At 44.7% G+C, this 19,930-nt stretch overlaps 2 protein-coding genes across 5 annotated transcripts; one reads left to right on the top strand and one right to left on the bottom strand.

Moving 5' to 3' along the window:
- Positions 1-826: 826 nt before the first annotated feature.
- On the top strand, positions 827-15,936 carry virma (vir like m6A methyltransferase associated). 4 transcript variants are annotated; one of them, XM_085802203.1, is made up of 27 exons: positions 827-942; positions 1,386-1,498; positions 3,632-3,718; positions 4,814-4,862; positions 4,986-5,148; positions 5,243-5,362; positions 5,893-6,114; positions 6,721-7,451; positions 7,744-7,881; positions 7,957-8,183; positions 8,707-9,234; positions 9,336-9,490; positions 9,575-9,657; positions 10,344-10,437; positions 10,607-10,995; positions 11,116-11,271; positions 11,690-11,925; positions 12,018-12,267; positions 12,353-12,570; positions 12,703-12,835; positions 12,979-13,116; positions 13,222-13,376; positions 13,471-13,567; positions 14,046-14,212; positions 14,320-14,669; positions 15,289-15,435; positions 15,538-15,936. In XM_085802203.1, exons 1-27 carry the CDS (start codon positions 880-882, stop codon positions 15,747-15,749), a joined length of 5,421 nt encoding a protein of 1,806 aa, XP_085658329.1. In that variant the 5' UTR covers positions 827-879; the 3' UTR covers positions 15,750-15,936. The 4 variants fall into 4 exon arrangements, with proteins under 4 accessions (XP_085658329.1, XP_085658327.1, XP_085658326.1 ...); XM_085802201.1 differs by having other exon boundaries at positions 5,893-6,144; XM_085802200.1 differs by having other exon boundaries at positions 5,893-6,144; positions 7,744-8,183; positions 12,991-13,116.
- Positions 15,937-16,473: 537 nt separating this feature from the next.
- On the bottom strand, positions 16,474-19,666 carry rnf41l (ring finger protein 41, like). Its single transcript, XM_085802205.1, has 6 exons — positions 19,523-19,666; positions 19,188-19,394; positions 18,902-19,041; positions 17,680-17,842; positions 17,431-17,551; positions 16,474-17,010 (listed from the first exon to the last, which is right to left on the bottom strand). The coding sequence occupies exons 2-6, from the start codon at positions 19,391-19,393 to the stop codon at positions 16,603-16,605; spliced, it is 1,038 nt and encodes a 345-aa protein (XP_085658331.1). The 5' UTR covers position 19,394; positions 19,523-19,666; the 3' UTR covers positions 16,474-16,602.
- Between the last annotated feature and the right edge of the window lie 264 nt (positions 19,667-19,930).

Below are 19,930 nucleotides of genomic sequence, written 5' to 3'. Positions count from 1 at the left end.
AACGATTTAGTGACATGAGGTAGTGAAAGTAACCTGGTCCCCTATATCACCTGTTGTAATAATCAGCGCACAAGCTTTGACCCACGAGCTATAGGCCTACACAAAGTATTAAGTTGAGTATTGAAATAGATTTTTTTTTAAAATAGGCTAATAAATCTAAAGGTCAAAGTCCAATATTAAAGGGACAATAAAATTGCTAATTTGCATTGTGTCCTGAAAACTCAAAAATCAAGCAGAAATACAGAGATAATTCAGTTTTGTCATATAAAAATGTTAACCCAAAGGTGTGGAGCAAGAGGTGTAGGCCCACCACTGGAATAAATCTAACTGATGTAGTTTAATAAAATATTATTAACTTGTCAATCAACATGTTAAAACGCTGTACTTACTAAATACCAAAATAAAAATGAATCATTAGCTACACTTGCTCTATGTAGTATAAGAAACGTTCAGCTGTCCTCAGATTTAATATGTAGGCTATGAGATATTTATATAAGATCATTACCATTAGTCTTATGACCTTGCCCTTACATTAACAACAACAACAACAACAACAACAACAACAACAACAACAACAACAACAACAACAACAATATAATAATAATAATAATAATAATAATAATAACAATAATAACAAAAAGAAGAATAATAATAATAATAATAATAATAATAATAATAATAATAATAATAATAATAATCATGCATTGGCAAAACCTTTTTATCATGATATCAATCAATATAAATATAAACGTGTGTGTATAAATATCATTTCATACATTGTGTGTGTGTTTATGTTTATGTTGATGTTGATGAACTCATCCCGGAAGTGTTTCGCCGGACCGGAAGTTGACCCCCGGCCCGAGCCTCAGTCACAGAGCGATGGCGGGGGACATTTCCACGGAGCTTCTCTTCCTGGATACATTTAAGCACCAGAGTGCTGAGGTAATAATATCTGATGTCTGCATACATTGTCGTATATTCACCCCAGAGCTGCCTGCATTCATAAACGTACATGTTATTTATTCAGGAGTTTTGTGCAGCGATGCTCAACTTCCGTGCTAACGATGCTAACCTGGCTAACAGTAGCACCAGTGTGTCGTGGTTGTTTTGGTAACGATGCACTTCACAACTTTTATTGCACCACACACAGCTAGAGTAAAATAAACACACGGGTGTGCGGTAGTCTTGTACGTCTTTTAATCATGTAACTATGTAGCCATTTTACTTATGCGCCCACGAGCAGTTTGTTTTCTGGTTAGCCAGGCGGCTAAGTGAATGCTAACTGCACAGTGACAACATGTCCATGTTTACTTCAGAGAGAGGGCGGTGGAAATGCACCATCAATTATCCAAGTGTTTGCACTGATTGTGATCAATCTTCTTCAGTTAACCAACGTGGATGTGGTGCGGTTTCCCTACGGCGTCCTGATCACAGAGGTGCGGGTCATTCCTCCAGGGCTAAAAGCTCACAGCAATTTACCTGACAACAGGGCATTTGGGTAAGTGCACAACTACACACACACAGCTCAAACATACTGGGTAAACCTTTTTTTTTTTTTTTTTTCTTTTCAGTTTCTACAGCAGTATATTCTGCCATTATGGCTTTGCAGAAACCTTTTAATAAGGTGTTTATTCACATGTATGGTCAATTATATTGAGTCATACAGGTGTTTATAACAATATGTCCACCCACTTCATATTATCAAGGATACAATTGACCAACATCTGAATATTCTATACTGTGCAAAAGTTTTAGCCAGTCAAAATTAAGTATCTGGCTGGTACATCAAAGTAAAGTGAGAATGCCTTCAAAAATAATGCAACAAGTAAAAACATTTATAACTACTTACCCCACTATAATGGATTACATTTATATAGCGCTTTTCACCCAACACCCAAAGCGCTTTACAGAAACCATTATTCATTCATACACATTCATACCGGTGGTGGTAGGCTTTGTGTGTAGCCACAGTTGCCCTGGGGCAGACTGATGGAAGCGTGGCTGCCAATGTGCGCCAAACGGCCCCTCCGACCACCACCGTGATCATTCATACGCATTCACTCGAGGCAAGTTGGGTAAGGTGTCTTGCCCAAGGACACTACGACAGCGACTGGGACAGAGCAGGATTCGCACCGCCAACCCTCTGGTTATTGGACGGCCCTGCTCCAACTAGACCCAATCAGCTGGGTTTTAATAATTGTTACATACAAGACGACAACTAAGCAGATGACTTATTACACATGTTGATAACCATGTTTAATGCTATCTCGTGATTTACAGCTGAACAACAACAATCTGCCTCTTTGTAGTTTTGATTTAACGGTCGACATTATCTACATAATATACATAGGTCTAATCAGTATTTAGAGAAAAAACCCTTTGCCTTTAAAAAAGCATACATTTTCTGGGTACACGTGTGTGCTTTGATCTTTGAAAATGTTCCACAGCTGTTCTGTGGATTTGGGCTGTTTAAATCAGTGAGTGCCCATGATGTAGCGATCAGGGGTCTGCGGCAGGCAGACCGTCTGTAGCAACTAGGCTGATCATTGAGTCACTGACGATGATTCTTTATTACCCCGGCTGCATGTTTGATGTTGTCGTCATGATGCTAAATTAATTTGGGACAGGTCATAAGATGGCTGTGCCTGATGGATAGGAATCTAAACATCTAAAGGGCTAAAAACCTTTGAACAGTTCAGTAGATGCAGATAGGATGAAGCAGTCCAATCCACTTGATCGATGACAGTTCAGTTCCAGTATAATAAATACAGATTCTCTATTATTGTCATTGTGGAAATTAATGTTTGGACCGACTGTTACATTCATCCTTATTTTTCATTACCTGGCCTTATGTTATGTTACTTAAAACATATGACCAATGCCTGCCACACAGATTTTAAATTTAGGAACATGAGATCAATGCTGGTATTGATGCTGTCCTTGGTATCACAGAGACCCTGAGACCAAGTATCAGAGTTGTATTAGTGCATCCCTAGTGGCAGGAAATCCTTAATCTCAGCCCTAATGATATAAGGCCTCTGGAACTGCTTGTTTGCTCCAGATACCTGAGATCTGTGTGTGCCTGTAGGAAACGGAGGGGCCCATGGTATGAGTAAATGTGTGAATGAATAAGTTTGACACCTGATCTCCTTTGTTGAGCAGACCCTAATTGTCACCGAGCCTGTTGGGTAATGTGTGATGTAATTTAACTGAATGAATTGTCCCACTGCTTAACAATGTCCAAAATAAGAAGATCGACCAGGCTTTGTTGATAAAGACAAGACGTGAACATATATTTATCAATTTAAATGGATGTGCAGTAGATTTTCAGGGGAAATTGGTTGAGAAACAGATTTTTAAAATAATACTGCTCATTAATTGTAATACACCTAGCTGTGTTAAAGTGTATCCTTGACAGCACAAACATAGCAAATCTGGTAAAGTTTTTGTCGACGGTGTCATAAAGCACTGGCGTCATTAGTTAGTGGGAAAGTGGTAACAGACTGCATTATGTCATGTATGTGAATTGGGAATGAGAAAAAATAGAAACATTATTCACATGGAGTGAAGCCTGTTGGACTAAAAGAGGAGCGAGTCCTAACTGTGTCGTTGTGTGTCTCTGCGTTCCCAGGGAAACTTCCCCTCACGCCTTCCAGTTGGAGCTGTTCTTCAATAATGTCGCCAAACCCAACAGCCCCACCTTCCACCGACTGGGCAGGTCAGAATGATTTCCACTCTTCTTCCTCCTCCTTGTTTTGTTTCTTGTTTCCCTCTGAAGCCTCTCTTCATTCTCCTCCGTCCATAAATTTCCAGGTCTTAAAAGTCTGCCTCACCTGTACAACCAGTCACGGTTCTGCAGGCCTCGTTCTCAGAGGCCAACACTGCACCCACCCATATTCGCGTCTCTTTGTTTCTATGCCGGCTAACTGGTCTCTCCAGAAACTCAACCCCACCCACACAGCAGCTGAAAGTGACACAAAAACTTGATTTGGAGGTCGCGGTGAAACAGATGAGTGTTGAATGAGTCAAACTGAAAATCTAATCTCATAATAATAAGAGAGGTGTGCACAATAGCACAGGAGCGTAATGGCACACCCGTGTTATTATTATTTCTGCTGACAAACATGGGAGGACGTTTCTTTTAAACTTTCTGATTGCTATCAAAATATCTTCCAAATGTTATCAACAGATTGTGTGAATGTAATGTTTTCTGACAAATGATTTGTAGCCAGTATGTGAGTTTGGCCAGATGTTTTGGTGTTTTGATCAGGATCCAGACCATCCTTATCATGATTATCGTCCAGACTACCATCATAATACTGTTAACAGTACTTCTTTTGAATAGAGATTTTGCGTTTTGTTTTGCCAGAAATGATACAAAGATTGCTGTCCAGATCATAGGCAAGGACATGATTAAAAGCAGTGTTCCCGACCTTTGAGATGTGTTTGTCCATTGCAAAACAGCACCAGGTTGAACCAGGTGCAGATCATTTTATGTGAATAATTTCCAGAGATCTCAGAAATTGTTTGGCAAAACCAAACAAAAGCCAAAATAAAAACAGCAACAATACATTTCTGCATAGATGTTTTTTTTTTATGCATATGATGAGGCAGTGCTTTTCAGACACAATCGCACAGCAGTTATGTGCTGGTTAGGAAGAAGTTTAGAAAAGAAGAAAAGAAAAAAGGAAGAAGTTTAAACATGACTGCTTAAAATGAATAAATTAGTTTTAATAAAGATAATATCTGTAGTTACTAATAGTTCAGTTTGCACTGATTTTCTAATCTTCCCTATCTTGTTTTCTGTCCTCAGTCTGGAGTATGATGAGAACAAGTCCATTGTGTTCAGACCCAGTGGAAAGGTAAATGGTTGTCAGCAAACAAAAATAATCTCAGTGGTTTTTTTAACATTTCTATTCTTATTTAATTTTATTCATTTTTTCCTACTTTTTTGACAAAATATGAATGTGTCTGTGTGTGTGCAGATAAACACAGATGGCCTGGTGCTGCGTGGCTGGTACACCAGTCTGACGGTGGCAGTGTACGGTACAGCAGAGCGCTCACATGGACACGACCAGGACTCGCCCCCTCCTCCACCTCCTCCGCCCCCTCAACAGCCAAGTGGGCCCAAGAGGATCATTAAACAGGGTGAGCATCGTTACACTGAAACTACCTGAAACTCCTGAAACTGAAAGGTTTGTCACATCCTAAATCCATTGCACTCTGTGTCTGTCTTATTAAGAATGGGAAAAAGACGACCAATACAACGGCAGCCCGCCCAGACCGGCGCCCAGAGGACCTCGTACTCCACCAGGACCTCCACCTCCCGATGATGATGACGAAGAGCAGGTCCAAGTGACAGGTCAGAGCTGTGCTGTGCTGTCACATGAAGTCGTTGGTTTGTTCATTAAAAGCCACACACACAGGATCGGTTACGCTACAGTTTCCTCGATAGCGTTGCAGTCTGTTGTGTTAACACTCGGCTGCTGGCTTTTTTAACCAACATATAATGAAGCCATTACATAGTTTTCCATGTCTTAGTGAATTTTCTGCAATGATTTATGGATATATTTTTTTGTACAAGTGGTGTATTCATCTGAAAACTCTGCCAGTGCTATCTTGTTCACTTAAAGGGCAAATATAATGTTCATTATGCCTCAGCAAGTCTCTGCATGCTGTTGATGATTGAAAACCTGTGGCTGCCTGCCAGTTGAGAAAACCCCCCCAAAAAAGTTATGGCTTGGGGAAACGGTTGACAATTGTATAATGTATAATGTATTTTTTTAAAGCAGGTTTCAACGTGCAACTCCACTATGGTTGTGCATGAGTTGTAGCCCATAGGGTTTAACAGTGTGTCCATGTGTGATCTGTGCAAACACGTGACATTTGCAGTGGGCCTGGTCAAAGACGAGCCGTGCGAGGGCCGCGACGACTACCTGGAGGCCGTGTCGCCCGAAAGGTCCCTTCCTGCTGAAGAGACGTACTCGGACGCCGAGCAAGAGGAAGAAGGTGACGAGGAGGAGGAAGAGGAGGAGCAGGAGGAGGAGGAGGACGCCCGGACCGAGGGAAGCGCTCCGGAGGACGAGGAGGAAGAGGAGGAGGAGGAAGATGAGGGTGAGGACGAGGAAGAGGAGATGGAGGAAGGTAGGGGAGTTCTCGTGCGAGAGTAGGATAGGCTAAATTTTTCAAATGGACTCTCGGCCGTGAACCCCCTTTAGTGCTGCAAACACGTCAGACATTTCCCAGGGGGCCACGGGAGAAGGGTCCATTTGGGAGTGGCAGTTGGAGAGAGTGTGTGCGCTCTGGCATGCCGCTTTCATCCACGATCGCTGGATGCTCCAAACTCTCAGCTAGCCTCGCCCCCCGGGCCGACTCTGAAGGCTTATGATCAGGATTCATAAGCCGTCGTGTCCAGGTGCACCTCACACGTCCCCACAGCCCCCGGCTGAGCTTGTGCTGTAGTCTCATCATCCTGCATGTCCATCTAACCCTGCATGTCTGCAGTGATGCTGCTCATGTGTGAGTAGGTTTTTCCAGAAATGTGCATTTATGAACGAGGGAGCGTAAGGGTATATGTAAAAAGTCGTCGGCCTCCTCATTCTCATTCATTCTCATGCACATTTCAATGACCCAGATGACGTTTGAAGCTGTGATGGAGTTTTTACGCAGTGAATTAACGCTGTCAAATTTTGCCCTTCGCTGTCTCGTCCGTTCTACCAGGTGACGACGGCTACGAGCAGATCTCCAGCGATGAGGACGACCTGGATAACGGTAGCTTCAAGTTGCCCACCTTTGACATGGACTACACTCCTGAGGACCTGGCGTCTGTCCCACCTGTCCAGTATGACCCCTTCGAGCGAGAACTCAGACCCCTGCTCTACTTCACCCCTCCGTACAAAACCCGCTTTGAGACCCAGTTCGAGAGGGCCACGGTGGAGGAGCCTATGGACACCAGTGGCACAAAAGAACCAGCAGTCGGGGAGGAGGCCGAAGCCGTTGCGCAGCTGAAAGATTTACTTGCCAGCACTGGAGACGAGAGAGACACTCGTTGGGTCACTGCTCTGGAAGAGGCGCCCGGACTGTTGGCCAAAGGGTTGGCATATTTAATGAAACAGGGAGAGGCTGAGGCAGCAGATCCTATTGGAGTTTTAGTCAAGTGGGCTCTCCAAGCTCTGAATATGGAAATTGCTCTCACACAACCCATTGCTCTTAACCTCAGACAATTGAAAGCTGGTGCCAAGCTAGCATCGCACCTGGCAGAGTGCCCGCAGGGCCTCACGGCGCTGCTGCGTGAGGGGGCCCTGGGCGTGCTGTTAGAGCTGCTCCACGCCGACCACGTCTCATCCACACTGAAGCTCTGTATCCTGAGAGCTCTGGATGCTCTGATCAGTGCTCCCGATGGGGTGGAGGCTTTCCTGCATGGAAAAGAGCTGGAGAAGAGTGGTTATCAGGTTAGCAACACACCAGATCACAAATAGTAGAGTATTTTAAACTGCATCTGTATTTCTAAGAAAAAAAGTGGGATGAAAATTTTTGAGGTTTGATTTCACTTTCACTTCAAAATGAAAATGAGAAAGTGTCTACCATTTATTTAAATGCAGCACTTACTAAACTGATTCTGTTATTGAAGTTGGATGTTAGTTGCAGAAAACCATCAGGGAATATTGACTAGTTAAAGAAACAATATTATTTTAAGTGTTACTCGTTAACAGGAGCAGTCACTGGTCTTTCTTTCTTTTCCAGCACTTAGTCCAGCTGTTCCTGCGAGAAGAAACAGTGAGGGTCATAACCGCTGGCAACGCCATACTACAAAAAAGTCACATGTATGAAGTACTGGTTGACTTACAGCGTACAGCAGCAGCATGGAGTGAACCACAGCAGGTACGTACACACACACACACACACACACACACAGATAAAGTATTTTTTAATGCTGATCACAACTGTCTACCACAGGAGGAGATGGAGGATGCCGACAGTCCCATGGAGGAGGAGCCATCACTAAGCTCCCCCCCTGTCAGCGAATCAGAGCTCGATCGGTTGGCAGGGGTTTTGGAAGAGTTGCATCACCTGCTAGAGACGGCCCCTCACTGCATGGTGCAGCCGCCTGGGAAAGCCTTCCCAACTAGTGCCAGGATAACGGGACCACAGGAGAGAGACGATCCATATCCAACATTGTATAGGTACGTGCTCACACACAGGATCTCGAGCCCTGCACCCTGTAGAGACTCTGAAAAGCTGAATGTATCAATCAATCAATCAATCAATCGATCAATCAGGCTTTATTTGTATAGCACTTTTCATGCCCACGGCAGCTCAAAGTGCTTCACATGATAAAAACAAGGAACATAGGGAACACATATTGGAAGACACACATACATTCACATACACATTCACACAATAATTTTAGGAATTAAGAAACATCAGGGAAACGCTATCTTACACTCAATCAATTGCAATGGGGAAAACACTGAGTAAAATAAATAAAACGAGAAGACGAGAAAGACACTAGATAAAATGAAGTAAAACAGACAGGTGTAGTAGGATAAAATAGAATAAAAACTGGATGAATTAAAATAGAATAAAAAGATCATAATAATAAATAAATAAATAAGAATTAAATTAAATGTTTTATAACAATAAAAATAATAAAAGTCAGTAGTGCTGACGCGTGGATTTGTAATGTTGCACTCTCTCCTCTCTCAGGTATATGCATGCGTGTCATTTCCTGGAGAGCACAACAGTGGTGTTGTCGGCTGCCACGGCCGCCGGCCACTTGAGCGTCACGCAGGCCGTCAGAGAGCTGCTGCGCTTCCTGTCGCTCACCCAGTCAGGTCTGCTCTTCCTGCTCGCCCAACCGTCCTCTATCAACCTGCTGCTGCGCCTCCTGGCGTCCATGGCGGAGGCCGAGGGCGAGGAGAGCACATTCACCGGCGGAGAGGGAGCGCTCACGGGGCCCGGGTTCGGTGAAGAGGGCTTCGGCGTGTGGCTGATGCAGGGCCTGCACGCTCTGCAGGGCGTGTCTGAGCTCATGAGCCACGTCGCAGCGGGAGGGGACGGGGGAGCCGGGCTGGAGGAAGGCGACAACGCGGAGGTGCTGGGCATGCTCCACGCGCTCTACCTGATGACCTTCACTCAGACCGGTCGCAGCGCTGTGGCCCACATTTTTAGCCTGGAAAACAACCTCTCATGTCTGGTCACTCTGCTCCAACACCACAGCAAAGACGGACAAGGGTAGGGGCGGTCGTCTCCTCCATCTTTTGTTCCTCTTGGTTTCATTTCAGCCAACCTTGCATTGATGTCTGAGTATGGTTTCGCTTTTTTGTCTTCTTCAGTGAGGCGAAGGCTCGCAAAGCGGTGACGTACAATTACGCCTGTATGTTGGTGTTATTGGTGGTGCAGAGCTCGAATGATCTGCGGACGATGGAACAATTCGCCGCTCCACTGCTCACCTTAGCCAAAGCTGATGACACCAATGCCAAGTTACAGGGTAACTATTACAAAATGTCGAACTCGTGCATCAGGCAATGTGAGCAAATCTTGTTACAAATTGTTTGTATTTTTGTTCTGTCAGAGCTCAGTAAATGGCTGGAGCCCCTGGAGAAACTTCGCTTTGAGATGGGCAGCATTCCCACCCTCATAGACTACATCAAACAGGTACAAATCTCTCGCTCTCTCATTCAATATCTACTCTGCTAAAGGAAGCCAACATTTCAATTTGAGTAAATGTATCTTTCATCCTCCTATATAACTTGCTGTCAATCTTTATAATATTGAGTTATATGAATGAAGCGAGTGATAAATGTCTTCAGTTATCAATTTTTGGACAGCTGCCAGTGAAGTGTCTGTAACATTTCATTCAGGGAGTCCATTAACTCTTTCAGTCGAGGTATCGAGGCCTCTCATCCTAGACTAACCAACAGGGACTGGCCTCTCAGAGAAGAACTTACTGTTTTTTATTCAGCTGATGTGTGTATGACTTCAAAATACTTCCTGCATTGGCAATAGTTTTGTTGTTTATAAAAATTTACATTTATATATACACTGTATATATATATATGATTGAATATTACTATTAGAAGAAAACAGTGCAATGTTGTCGCTGCTTATACAGTAACTAGACCAGCTGACGAAATGTCAATTTTTATAAACAACAAACCCATTAGCAAAGCAGGAAGTATTTTGAAGTCATACACTCAACTATGTGTCCTGCAGTGACTCACCGACAAGTCTGAACTGCTCAGTCTGACATATACCTGCTGTGTAGGATGACTCTGTCAAGGCTGTATGCAAATACAGTCCTGTGCACTTTTTTTTAAACCTGTGTTTTCACTTGAATTCAGAATGTGGAAAATGTTTTGACTGCTGAGGGAACGGGACTCGTCACTGCGCTCAGGGTCCTCTGTCACATTGCCTGCCCCCCTCCTGCTGTAGAAGGTAAAGCCAAATTGTTTTTTTTGTTTTTTTTCAGTGTTCATTAAACCAAAAATATTCTGTAGCTACATCGACTTTTCTGCCTTTACATTTCGATTAAATTTTTTTTTTGCAATATACTGAAGAGTATTTCATCACATTGCCATGAATTGTATTTTCCTCCTTTCTATAGGTCAACAGAGGGATCTTAAGTGGAGTCTTGCCGGGGTCCAGCTGTTCTCAGGGGAGGGTCTGGACACGTGTGTGCGTGTCCTGCAGAAACTCTGCAGCGTGTTGCTGCAGCCATGGCGCGTGCACGGACACATGGGGCCCACGCCGCAGCGCTGCATGATCCTCAGCATATGCATCAGCACTCTCAGGTTGTTGCGCACCATGCTGACGGAGCTGCTCCGCGGGGGGGCTTTCCAGTTCAGGGACACTCGTGTGGCCAGCGTGTTGGTGACGCTCCACATGATCGTTTGCTCCATCCCTGCTACTGGCCGTCTGGACGGGGAGGAGACCAGAGTGCAGGCGCTCATTGTTGACGTGCTGCTCACCTTCACACAGGGTGTCAATGAAGAGGTGTGTGAGGGAGGCAGGGCGGAAGAAGGCAGCGGCATTAAAGCCAATTAATGTAACAATAACAAAGATAAAAAATCTCTGACAGTCATTTTTCTCAGACTGAGTGTGTTTTCACTGCAGGTGACCCATACAGAAGAGACTCTGGCCAGTAACACTTGGTCTCTGATGCTGAAGGAGGTGTTGGGCTCACTGCTCAAAGCCCCTGAAGGTCTCTTCTCTGGCCTGACTCTGCTGTCCGAGCTGCTGCCTTTACCACTGCCAATGCAGAGCACTCAGGTAACTAAATAGACATAGTTGTACTTTGTTTCCCCAGAAAATGAAAGTGAAGGTAAACATGCTTTTCGCTTTTCTGCTGTTTTGCTAACCCTCCTCTCGGCCATGTGCATTTGTTTACAACGAAGCCGGTGAGGTATCAATCAATAGAGCGGTAGATAATGTTACATATCATATACGATGTTACAACGTGTATATTTGTGTAGTTAAATCTGTCATAAACAAGAGATTATGGGTTACGAGCCGCGTTTGTGTTGAGGTGCGAGAGAGAGCCTCCATTCTCCCTGTAACAAATCACATGTCATTAATTAAACCATCACAATGACTCCAAAGCTGTTTGATTAATGTAAAAATGTAGCATAGTTGAGCTAAAAGTCCTGCATAGTTCCTCTTTAATAATGACATATTGCTGCCTCCGTAGGTGATATCCGTCCAAGATGTGGCTGTAGCCCTAAATACCAGGAAGCTGTGGAGCATGCACATTCGGGCGCAGTGGAAAGTGTTTTCTGAGGCTTTGAGGTGTGTGTGCGCAACCAGCTGCCCTCCTCTCTTAGCAATGCTGAGGAGAGTGTGTGTTCAGCTGGCAGACTTGTCCTCACCCACTGCAACTCTGATCATGAAGACCCTGGTGGAGCTGCTTCTGGAGGAGCTGCAGCCGTGAGTGAAGGACACCACAACACGTGTGATTATATGTGTGTGTGTGCGCTGTAAATTGTATTCTAACTGTAAGTAACGTGTGCTAACTGCAGGGCGGAGGGTAAAGTTGTGTGCTGGGGCCAGCCCCTGCGTCTGCTTTCTTTGATGGACGCCCTGGTGTCACAGAGAGCTTGTAAGAGCGCAGCGTTACACCTGTTCTCCGGGTCCGTGTCCGGAGACGAGCAACTGGCCGATTTGTTCCCCTTGCTCCTGTCCCTGCTGGTTCCCCCGACCGACCACTCCTTGCAACAGCAGCAATGCAGCGAACTAGTGGGGACGATATTACAGTCACTCTGTGACCAGGTAAGACACGAAGGCAAACGGCACATGTGAACAATCTGTATAGAAGAAGGACGAAGTCTAAAATGGAAATCCGTATCTCCATCAGGACATTTCTCTGGTGGTGTCTCCACCTGGTGAAAGCTGCTTGTCGGAGGCCGAGCAGCTGGCCAACGCACTTCCAGGGAGAGAGATGATGTCGTCGGTGTGCAACGCCTTGTTGGAGGCTTTGGGGAACTCGGACAGCAGCGTCCCGCTCCTGCTCACCTGTATCAGGACTTTGACGTTCCTCACAGAGCACGACTATGGACTCTACCACCTCAAAGTGTAAATGACCATGTTTTTCTTTCCTCGGCATCACCGCTGTCTCTTTCTTTTCTCCACTCAGAAAAAAGAAAGAAAAAGAACAAGAGTCCTTCTCTTAGTCAAGACTTTGACAACAGTTCTGTTTGTTTTCAGTGCTCTGAAGAAACACGGTGCGGGTCTGTGCTCGCTGTTAAAGAGGCTGGTGTTCCCATTTAACAAGGACTCAGCAGATCTGCTCTCAGCTCTGCTCGACTTCCTCAGACAGATCCTCAACACAGAAACAATGGTGAGTCCCTGTTTTTTGCCCACTTCATGTTTTACGTCGAAGTCGACAACATAACACCGACAAGTTTTCATTTCGTTGAAGGACTCGTCCCGTGCATCTATTCCACGCAGTGTGTGATTGTTATTTCTTCTGTACTGATCCAGTGTGTTGACGAGGGTCAGGGGTCTGGTGAGGACTTCTCTCCTCCTCCGCGGCTGCTGTCGGGCTCTGAGATGAAAGCTCTGCTGCAGTGGGAGGAGTCTGATTCACATCCGCTCCCTACTTTAGAGAAACAGATTACGGTAGGAAATTATACACTCATTAATTTGTTTAGAGTAAATGCAATGGTGCAGGCTTGACTTAATGACCGTGTGTGTGTGTGTGTGTGTGTGTGTGTGTGTTTGTAGAAACTTTGTAAAGAAGATGAGTCACTGGAGACCATGTTGGAGAATGTGATTGTTCTGAGGCAGACGCTGGAGACGTCCACAGACACACCTCCAGCAGCTGATACTGAGCCAACTCTGCCAGCACCGGAGACACTCGGGGCCCAGTTCAATCACAGGTACAGAGAGCATGGATCAAGATTTCTCTCTGTGTCCTTTTTGCTCTGCTTTTTCTGTGTCCTAATTGTTACCTGTTTGTCTTGTTACCTGTAGGACAGTGTTCATTCTGTCAGAGGCTCTGGATGAGCAGCTCAAGGCTCTGTGGTTCTCTCCTTTCCAAACTGATGACATAGAAACAGACCCTGACATGGTAGGTGTATATGTGTACATGTATTCCCAAGACCCTCAGGAAAAGCTTCATGACTGCACCATTATGGCAAAATCTGTTATCCTGATCATTTGGCACATTTTGCCACAGCTTGGTTATTATCTTTTGGTGGAATTGACTATTTCCTGCCCCGTTTCACATTATATTTAATCTTCATCTTGGCAATATTTGTCAAAATATGTCAACTTCCTCAACTTTGTTTACATTCTGTTTTTTTCTCTACATAGTTCAAATAGGGTTCCCAAACTACGCCATCTTGCCCTCTACATTCTGTTTTTTAACACAAAGTTACAAATAATTCGGGCAGAAATTTACGCAGCAAAAATGTATTTTTTACTACTACTGAATATAATTCTTACAAATTCTAGTAATAAATAATTACTGCTTCAGCACAGCTTTCTTTCTGTCTGTGGGTGAATAGTTTGTAATCAGTCATAACTCGTCCCTCTCTGTCCGACAGATGAAGGTGGATCTGGTGGGTCTGGCTCAGGAGTGCTGTCCAGAACTGGACCTGAAGGCCGAGCTGGAGCGCTCCTTCCTGTCCGAACCCTCCTCCCCAGGTCACACCAAGGCTCCAAAAGGCTTCAGACTGGGCAAACACAAGCACGAGACGTTCATTACATCAAGGTGCGGTTTCAGTCTCTGGCTAAAGTGTGGGGTATCTTTTCATCTGTGCTGTTCACAGACTTGTTTCAATAAACGTACTGAGTGTCATTTCATGTCTGTCCCTGCAGCGGCAAATCGGACTACATTGAGCCTGCGAAAAGAGCCCACATCATGCCTGCTCCGCGCGGCCGCGGAGGTCGAGGAGGGTTCGGACAAAATCTCAACCGACCCCACGACATCTTCCGCCAGCGCAAACAGAACACTTCCCGCCCTCCCAGTATGCACGTGGATGACTTTGTGGCAGCAGAGTTTAAAGACATTACTACCCCTCTCGGGCTCTTGCCGCCTAAACGGCCGCCCAAGAGCTCGCCCAAACCTCCCACCAGAGGACTGTTCACCGGGAACAGAGGCCGAGCCACCTTTCACAGCCAAACGCGCTTTTTCACTCCTCCACAACCTAAAGGTGTTCTGCTGTCAGGTGGGTACACATGTTCAGTCATAGACACAGTCCTCGCAACCATCGTATTTTAAAAACATTACATGTTTTGTGTCAATAAGACTTGTGCTCATGATCGTTTAAGTTTGTGTTGTTTAAGTATTCATAGACTCAACTCGTGCTCAATCATAAGACATTGGTCAAAGCTGCTCATGTGCATTATAACATCACTCCATTTGAGTGTGTTTATGGGACACTATGTTTCAGCAATGCAGAACAACTGTCTCAGGTGACTGCATTGTAAACGTACATAGTTCTCGTTACCGGCTATTTGTGCCATCAATACAATGATGAAATTGAACTTTATTATAGATTTCTATGTTTGCAACCTGATCATTTTGTAGGCAATATACATATGGTTAATAGATTTAAAACATTGCATGCATGAAAATTCAATCTTGACCATAGAAACAAAGGTCTGACTCAAAAATCTTATGTGAACATCCTCCAGAGTTTTCAACCACAAGCACATTATAATTGCTTATTGTCATGGAGATGATCACCATTACTGTACAGTAAATAGTCGTAATTTTGATTTTTTTTTTCAAAACTACTTCATGGCCACTAGAGGGTGACAAATCTTTTGTTTTTGTTTTGGTAGGTAACTACACACGGAGAGAAGGAGGCAGAGGTTCATCGTGGAGCGGACAAGTTCCAGCTGTCACTCACAGAGGAACCTACAGCGAACCCCGCGGTGGCCAGAGCAACTTCACACGTGGACCGCTGCCCTCCAGACAACCCCCAGCAAGTAAGTACACACACATGTTTGTTATGAGTTTGCTGTATGAATATCTCAGCACGTAGCTAAAAATAAATAAAAATAACGGTGCTTTTGTGTCGTCTCCCCCAGGTGCGTACCGCCTGGCTCCCCGGGACCGAGCTCCGCGGGGCCGAGGAGGCACCGGGCTGTCGTGGCTTAGCGGAGGCGGGGGTGCCGGCAGCGCAGGCGGAGGAGGTGGAGGAGGAGGAGGCGGGGGTAGAGGATCTCAGGGGAGCAAGTTCAGTGGCGGGGGAGGAAGTGGAGGAGGGAGGGGCAGACACGTTCGCTCCTTCACCAGGTAAATTCACCTGGGATGTGACTGCAGCCTCTAATGGCGACAAATGGACCAATCAGGATATTATATATACTGACTCCATGAAAAAGTGGCGAGATGACGTCATCACGACGACGACGAACAGATCCTGTGTTAATGTTTTATGTTTTGTAATCTTGAGTTGTGATCGGAGAATAAAGATGATAGTAATTGAGGCTTTACTTGTGTTTTTATGCAAACACCTAGTGCACTGACACAGACAGTAACCATGGTTTCCTCAGAGCTCTTATTACCCACTTGAAGTGAAACTTTTACATCATGAACGATCCAGGTCACCACTATGATGTCAAAAGTTGTATTGTCAGTGATACATACAGTTCTGTCGTCTCTGTCACAGCTAAATCACAATGTTTTCTACATTAAATATCATAAAAGATACACCAGCTATTCTTACATTTCAAAAATATTAAAAGTTGTGGGGAAGTTGTTCCAAGAAATTCAAAAATATATCTTTGCACAGAAAATCCTACACCTGACGACGGATCAATAATGAGAAAACTTGAAATGACTTGGTCCTGAGAAGTAACTTAAAGTAACTTTTTAACTGAAAACTGATGGATGTAAAATTCAAGGGACAGTACACGGATAAGGAACGGGCTGAGTGAGTCTATGAAGTAAACGGTTGTCTAATCACTTTCACTTTTTCAGTCCACAGCATACCAATTTATCTACAACTTCGTATTTGCATTTGATTAAAAAAGAAAAAGTACCAGAAACTCTGACTGTACATGCAATGAATGTACTAGACCTTTGTTGAAATTTATTGCCAAATCTTATTAAAAAATAAAGGTTTAATCTTCCCTCATCCATCTTAAATCCACTCAGATGACCGTCACCTCCCGGCTTTTCCTCTTGATGCAGTCCAGAGTCAGACTGCGGGTACCACCCTTGCGAGCCCCTTCGCCCAGCTGCGGCGACGGTGGTGGACCTGATGCGTTTAAAGCCTGAGCTGAATGCAGAGAGAGACTGGAGGCGTGTAAGGACGACTCCCTCTGCTGGTGTCTTGTCGGCTTAGTGTGCATCTCCCACCCGGGTGTCTGCTGCTGCGCTCCCTGGTGTTGCTCTGTGGCCGCCTGTTCGGCAGGATGCTGACCTCTGATTGGCTGCAGGTCTTTGAGTAGCTCCAGCAGTTCCCTCTTCTCCAGCTCTGCTTCTGCCAGCTCCTGTCTCCTCAGACGCTCGGCTCCTAACAGGGCTCGCATGTCGCACATCACACGGGACAACTGACCCTGCAGGGAGGAGACGCACAATATTACCCAACATGCCTCAACATGACACATGGTCTAACATGAGACAGATGGTTTAATAATAATAATAACTTTATTTGTATAGCACATTTCATACAATTATAGCAGCTCAAAGTGCTTCACAATAAATAATAATAGCAATGACTTGGATTTATAAGATTTATATATAAAAGAAGGAACATTAATAGAACATAAGAACATTTTAAAAAAACATGACAAGAAAATAAAAGAGATAATACAACAATAAAATAAAGAAAATATTATCTTGCCCTAGCATTAGTACAGGCTCGGGGTATAAAACCTCTTTTGTCACAGCACTGGCTAACCACCAGGTGCAATGAAGAGCTTCAGTTGTGTGTCAGCGCTTTATTTGTGCTGTAGTGTATTGAATTGCCAGGTCACCTTGAGCTCCTCCACCTCGTTCTTGAGCTGCGACTCCTTCTGCACCATGTGTCTTCTCTGTGAATCCAACCGAGACTCCATCTCCCGCCTCACCTCCTCCACCTTACACAGCATCTCGGCCCTGCCGTGCACATCACATGAGACTGAAGTTACAACCTGCAGAGCTAATTCAAACTGCTCAGCTGCTCATGAGGGGGAAAAAAGTGAAGATGTTGTCCTCACTGCAGACACACACACACACACACACACCTGAGCATCTCCACTTCTGTGCGCAGCTCCGCTACACAGTTGTGTTGGGATTGATCGGTGGAGAGAAGCGTGTGGCCGCAGCCGTTGGGACACTCCCTGCTGCGGAAGTTACACTCCGACAGGTGAGCCTCCAGACCGCGCCTCTCCACCTGCACAGGACAACCTGAGCAGAAGGGGGAGCAGGGATAAATACGTGGGTTTTACTGAACTTTATACAGAAGGAAATGGAAACACGAACAAGATATTGTTGAAGTAGAATTTACACTTGACTTGATTATAACACAGATTCCTTGTGTTGGAAATGACTCATGCAAAATGACGAGATCTCAAAGACTGATCACTTATGATGCACAGATCCAATATGAACATGCAAAAAGGTAAAAAAAAAAAAAAGAAAAGGTAAAAATGTAACTTAACATAAATGGAGTATGCTCCTGGTTTCCCCAACAAAATAATTCAAATCATTACAAATCTGCTTTCTTCTTTGTGTAAGTGACAGTTTACATCACATTGTTTTTTTGAATTTTTTTTATTATTCTTAAACTCTCTTATGTCTAGGATATGTTGTTGATATTGATAAATGTCTTGATTGAGTGATTAGTTTTTATGTATTGCGTGTTGTATGTTTATATTATGGATCTTGAGTCTGATAATAAACGATGATGATGATGATTGTTATTATTTTCTGGTTATTGTACTCACTACTATTTTATACCTCATGTTGCACTATGTGTAACACAGTTCACACAGACAGTGACTGAAACATCTCGGCTGCCTCTCTGCATGTTGCTCTCAGCACCTGTTGTATTTAACACTGCAAAAAAAGTCACACAGCGACAGCATGCACACACTTTACACTTTATACATACCACAAAGGTAACAAATGTATTCTCCACCTGCCAATGACAGGTCACAGTTTATGAGCAGAAGATGCGATGATGGTGTGTGTATACTGTAAGCACACATACACACTTTGCTAAAATGCTTATTAAAGAATGATGGGAAGTTGAGTGTGAGGTCTGTGGGGGCTTTGAGTCCCATTGGTGCGCTCGTTTGTGTGGTAGCCATGACAACAAAAGGGCCACCTGTCGCTCGCGTACACACACATTCAGGTGTCACATTACCTCAGTCCTATTTGATTTTACAATTACTATCAGAGGAGGAAGTAAAGTAACACATTTTAAAGAGCAACTTGTTATATAGTCAGAGTGAGGTGTCTTACCTGTGTTGGAGCAGGTTATGAAGGCAAACTCACACTCATCCTCATGTGTGTGCAAGCTCTCCAGGGAGGAGACCACCTCGCATCCCTGCCCTGCATTCACACAGCGGATCTGCAGCCGGTTCAGGTCATTACGCATGTACCTATCATGAAACACAGAAAGGAAGATGAAGTGTAGTCAGTCAATGATGCCTCTGAAAACAAGCTGTGAAATGTAGAGAGTGGTTATGAAGTGACCACACAGACAAAGATGCACACAGCTGCGTGCCGAGACGGGGGAGGGACACACCTGTACAGTGGTTTGAGACTGCCAACATCCAGCGGCAGTCTGTCCTCGGGACAGGAGTGGTGATGGACCAGCCAGCTGCTGATGCACGCGCTGCAGTAGGCATGTTCACAGGGAGCCTGGAGGGGGCGCTCCAGCACGTCCCGACACACACAGCACAGCAGACCCTCATTCACATAGCCCACAAACCTCTCAAGATCATAGCCCATCCTGCAACCACATAGACAGGTTGTACAAAACATGGCAAAACATGGGAAGGAAGTCAAATGTGGCCATGGTTTTGGCTCATTTCTTTGTTTTGTTTTTTTCATTTTCAGCTCTGACATTAGTTCTCCTACCTGACAGGTGAACTTCCACTTCATCCAACTCTACTGTCTCCTTCCCCCCCCCCCCTTCTTCCTTTCTTTCTGTTGATTTCCACTCCACTGGTTCCTCCAACGGTGACTTTTTAAGGCTCTGCTGCTACAGCTCTTCCCTCTTCATCCTCTGTCTTGACTCGCTGCTCCATCAGGGTGACTGAGTGAGGGTCTCCTCTATGTTAAAGCCCTCCCCTGCATTTGAGACTGTGTCTCCATGGAGAGGTATCCCTGACAACACGGTTTCAGGACACAGGCGGGCAGCTGTCAGACGAGATCAGATCAGAGAGACAGGCAGAATTACAGGTGAAATAACACTCACACTCAATGACAGACACATTTTTGCAGCAGTGTGTTTTGCTCATTGCCTCACCGATAAAGCCTGGTTGT

The sequence above is a fragment of the Trachurus japonicus genome, chromosome 16, assembly GCF_045865225.1.
Source record: "Trachurus japonicus isolate A0001 chromosome 16, Traja_1.0".
NCBI lineage: Eukaryota > Metazoa > Chordata > Actinopteri > Carangiformes > Carangidae > Trachurus > Trachurus japonicus.
The sequence above is the reverse complement of the archived record's forward strand: the minus strand, read 5'-3'. Positions and strand labels throughout refer to the sequence as shown.